The following is a 3,641-nucleotide window of genomic DNA, read 5'->3' on the forward strand; positions in this document are numbered from 1 at the left end:
CTTGAGCTGTGACAGCATTTAAGGGTTTTCTGCCTCTGCGGGGCCCGATTCGGATGAGAAGGGCGGCTGTAGCAGGGCCGGGCGGGTGGGTGGGCTCAGTGGCAGCCACAGGCCTTGACCACCATGTTGCGGTGCTTGCGCAGGATGACGTTGTTGCTGCTGTCATAGTAGAGCACAGAGGTGGCGCTTAGCTTGGTGGGCGCGCAGCATGCCTTGGGGACCGCGTCTGGCTTCATCAGGTGCACCTGGCCAGGGAGGGGGGTACAGGCAGGGACATAAGTCCAGTAGCCTCCTCCGAGGACCCACCCAGTCCTGCCCCAGCTCCACCTGCTCCCCGCCCTGGCCATCTCCAAGCCACATGGGAGCAGCACAATAATAAGAAATATTAACAGGAATAAGAGCAGCCTTGAGGGCTCTGGGGGCAGGAGCCGTAGTGACCTGCAGTGCCCAGGGAGGGACACATGGCAGCCCCGGGGGGTGGGGCAAGTGGGCAGGGCACTAATGAGGGGCCTCAAGTCCCAGGCCAAGGGCTTAGACTTCCTCCTGGGGATAATGGGAAGGAGAACCTCATGGCCAGGTTTGTGCGTTAGTGAGGTCCCCAAAGGGGAGCCTGGAAGGACCACTTTCTTCTTTTGGCCCTTTGGACCCCCAGAGGCTCTGCCTCCCCACACCTCAGCCTCCCTCCCCAGGCTCTGGGAGGCCAAGCCTTAGCCCCTCTCCTGTGCCGCTCCTTCCCCCAGAGACCCGCATCCGCCCTCAGCACTTCAGGGCCCTGCATGTGCCCGCACCTCTCTACTCCCCGGGCTCAGCTTGGACCTCTCTTCTGAACATCAGACTTGCGGATCCTGCTCCCCTCTCTGCTTCTGCACTTGGGGTCTAATGGGGCCTCAGCAGAACACGGAGTTCCTCCTGCCCTGACATCATAGCCCCCACCTGGGAGGCCTCCTGGATGACTCCTCTCGCCTTCTCCCTTCCCTGGGAGCAGCCTCTGGCTCAACCTCCACCTCCATGCTGCCTCCGACCACCTGCCCCGTCCAGCTGCCATCACCTGCCAGGTGACCACAGCAGCCCTCACTCGTCCCCTGCTCCTCTGCCTTCCACTGCCCCCACTATCAGCCTCCCTAAGCCAGAAAGGTCCTTCTGGAGGGTGACACGGACCAGGTCACTGCTTTGTTAAACACCTCTGACAGCCTTTTGGGTTGCTTGGAATAAAATCCACCCTCATTCCCAGGGACCCCCAGGCCCTAGGGGAGACAGCCCTGCCTACTCCCGGCATCACCTCCCTCCGCTCTCCTCGCCTTCACTGCACCCAGCCCCTCCTCCCTGCTAACCCTGAACTTGGGGCCAACTTGCTACTGTCTTAGGGCCTTGCAGTTGCTCCTTCTGATGGAACATTCCTCCTCCAGCTGCTGACGTGCCCCTCCTTGTGCGGAGAGGCTGGGCCCAGTCTCACTCCACTGATGGCGCAGCCGCTCTGCTCTTCCTCACAGGAGGCGTCAGCTCCATGGTTGGTTTGCTTCTGTGCCCACTGACAGCCTCCCCTAGAGCACAGCGCCTGTGTGTTTGCTGCCCAGCAGGCTGTGAGCGCTCACTTTAGTTGAGCCCCTGAGGGGCCGGGGTAGAGAGGATGGAGTCTGGGAGCTGCAGGTGCAGTCACCTTCCCGTGTGCCTCCCACACATGCAGCTGTGAGAACCACACAGCATAAAGGGTGGCTGGGCTGGGCCGCCCCACGCGTCCTCATCACCCCTGGGCCTTTCCAAGGAGGTGGCTCCAGGTATCCAGCAAATGCCATTTGACTGCCCAGAAAGGAAGCATTATCATAGGCTCAGAGCAGCTTTTGGTAATTTCTTTCCTCTCACACCAAGGCATTGCATGCACACGTGTGTGTGTGTGTGTGTGTGTGTGTTTTAATTTTTATTTTAGAGACAGGGTTTCGCCATGTTGCCCAGGCTTGTCTCGAACTTCTGGGCTTATGTGCTGCGATTACAGGATAAGCCACCACACCTGATCAAGGCATCACCGTTGAACCTCCTAAGAGGAAAACATAAGGCTGTGGAATACCAGGAACTGGAATTCTAGGTAAAAAGTTCTAGAAGGAAGCCTCGGTGCCAGAATCTGCAAACACACAGAGCACTCCGCAGTGAGCAGCACCAGTGATCCCATCAGAAGCCTGCTTTCATCTTTGAATGTTGCCCCAGACAACAAGGCATCAAAAGCCAGGGGATCCAGAGAAAACACAAATGACCAAGAGAGAAACTGGGGGAAAAGCCAAAAGGTTGAGAGCCAAACCGTCTAGATGCTTCCTGCCTGCGGTGTGGCACAGGTGGGTGTGTGCACACACACGTCCCGCACACTGTACGCACCTATCATAGGGGGATAGACCTGCTAGTGTACTCAGGGGCCCGTGTGTTAAGATCAGACAGTCCCCACACAGTCTATTTCGTGTGCTGTGCCTCTGTCTGGGCACCACACGTAGGTGCGTTAAATGTCCCACAGGAGCATGTGCGATGCATAGAACAGGCACGTGTATACGACTGTTCAGTGTCAGTGTGGAGTGTGTCCGTGTTCGGGTGCGAGTCTATGTGTGCTAGTGTGGTTGTATGAGGACCAGTTCCTGCAGAGCTGTGGGAAGTTAGCAACGTTACTGACTGTGCAGAGAAAGCTCCCTGAGACATGGAGCAGGTGGCCTTGCTGTCCTCCCGGCTGGCTGGACCAGACCCCTCTCTGCAGGGCCCCCCACCCCAGGGGGCTGGGCAGGATGGACATGGTACTGACCAGGGACTGCAGGATGGCGTGGTTGGTGGCGTTCATGCAGGAGTCCAGCGGGAAGGAGCACTCCCCCTCACAGTAATAGGCCGAGTAGCCTTGGGGGGCAATGACCCAGTCCTAGGGGACATGGGAGAAGGTGAGTCCCATCCATGTGCCCCTCCCTGAGCCTCAGGGCTCAAACCCACCCTCCACCCCTGCAGGGCAGTCTCCCCCAAGAGGCTTGAATCCACCCAGGAACCCCCAGCAGACAAGGCTGGGCAGGAGCTCAGGCGCAACATCCCCCATCCTCACTCTGCGTCTTCTCCCCAGCCAGCCCTCCCTGCCCACGCCTCCCAGAGCTGCAGTCACAGCCCATGCAGGGAGGTCTCAGTTACCCTGTGGCAATGCTGACGGCTTAGTTGATTCAGTCTTCATTTTCATGGTTAAAAAAAAAACAACCCTTTCTCACCATATCCTTACTTTAGAAAACTTGGAAAACACAGAAGAAAAAAATACCTAAGAAAATTGAAGTCACTCATGATTCTATGTCCTCCCTACAGATTCACTTCTGATCTACAGGTGGTGATTGTCATTTCAGAAACAAGGAGAGTCAGCAATTACCAGCCAGCCAAGGTCCTGGAAGCTGACGTAGAGCTCGTGCCGACGGCAGACCTGCCGCCCGTGGGAGCCGTGGACGTCATCTGCAGGGACAGAAGGGCAACGTCTTTTCTGGGGTTCCTGCTCTGTGCAGCTACTATGGGGTACCAGGGTGGGAGATGCCCTGATGAGCACGTTTGTCAAATGAATGACAGGAAACCATTTGGTCTCATAAAGCCCATCCCTGGAACTCTGCTTGTACCGTGACCCAGCTGAAGAGCCTGCCATGGCTCCC

At 57.5% G+C, this 3,641-nt stretch overlaps 1 protein-coding gene and 1 long non-coding RNA gene across 2 annotated transcripts in view; one reads left to right on the plus strand and one right to left on the minus strand.

The window, feature by feature from the left end:
- The window catches only part of LOC105537962, a 30,490-nt gene extending 26,922 nt beyond the window's left edge, over positions 1-3,568 (plus strand). Inside the window, exon 3 of the long non-coding RNA XR_001005807.1 lies at positions 3,348-3,568. This is a non-coding gene — a long non-coding RNA (uncharacterized LOC105537962). The remainder of the gene's footprint in view (positions 1-3,347) is intronic.
- BMP8A (bone morphogenetic protein 8a) overlaps positions 18-3,641 on the minus strand; it is a 15,123-nt gene continuing 11,499 nt past the window's right edge. Inside the window, exons 4-6 of the mRNA XM_011977682.1 lie at positions 3,371-3,450; positions 2,777-2,887; positions 18-245 (exon numbers count right to left, since the gene is read on the minus strand). Of these exons, the coding sequence (XP_011833072.1) occupies positions 96-245; positions 2,777-2,887; positions 3,371-3,450 (341 nt within the window). The 3' untranslated portion in view covers positions 18-95. The remainder of the gene's footprint in view (positions 246-2,776; positions 2,888-3,370; positions 3,451-3,641) is intronic.

Source organism: Mandrillus leucophaeus, unplaced genomic scaffold (genome assembly GCF_000951045.1).
Source record: "Mandrillus leucophaeus isolate KB7577 unplaced genomic scaffold, Mleu.le_1.0 Scaffold182, whole genome shotgun sequence".
Taxonomy (NCBI): domain Eukaryota; kingdom Metazoa; phylum Chordata; class Mammalia; order Primates; family Cercopithecidae; genus Mandrillus; species Mandrillus leucophaeus.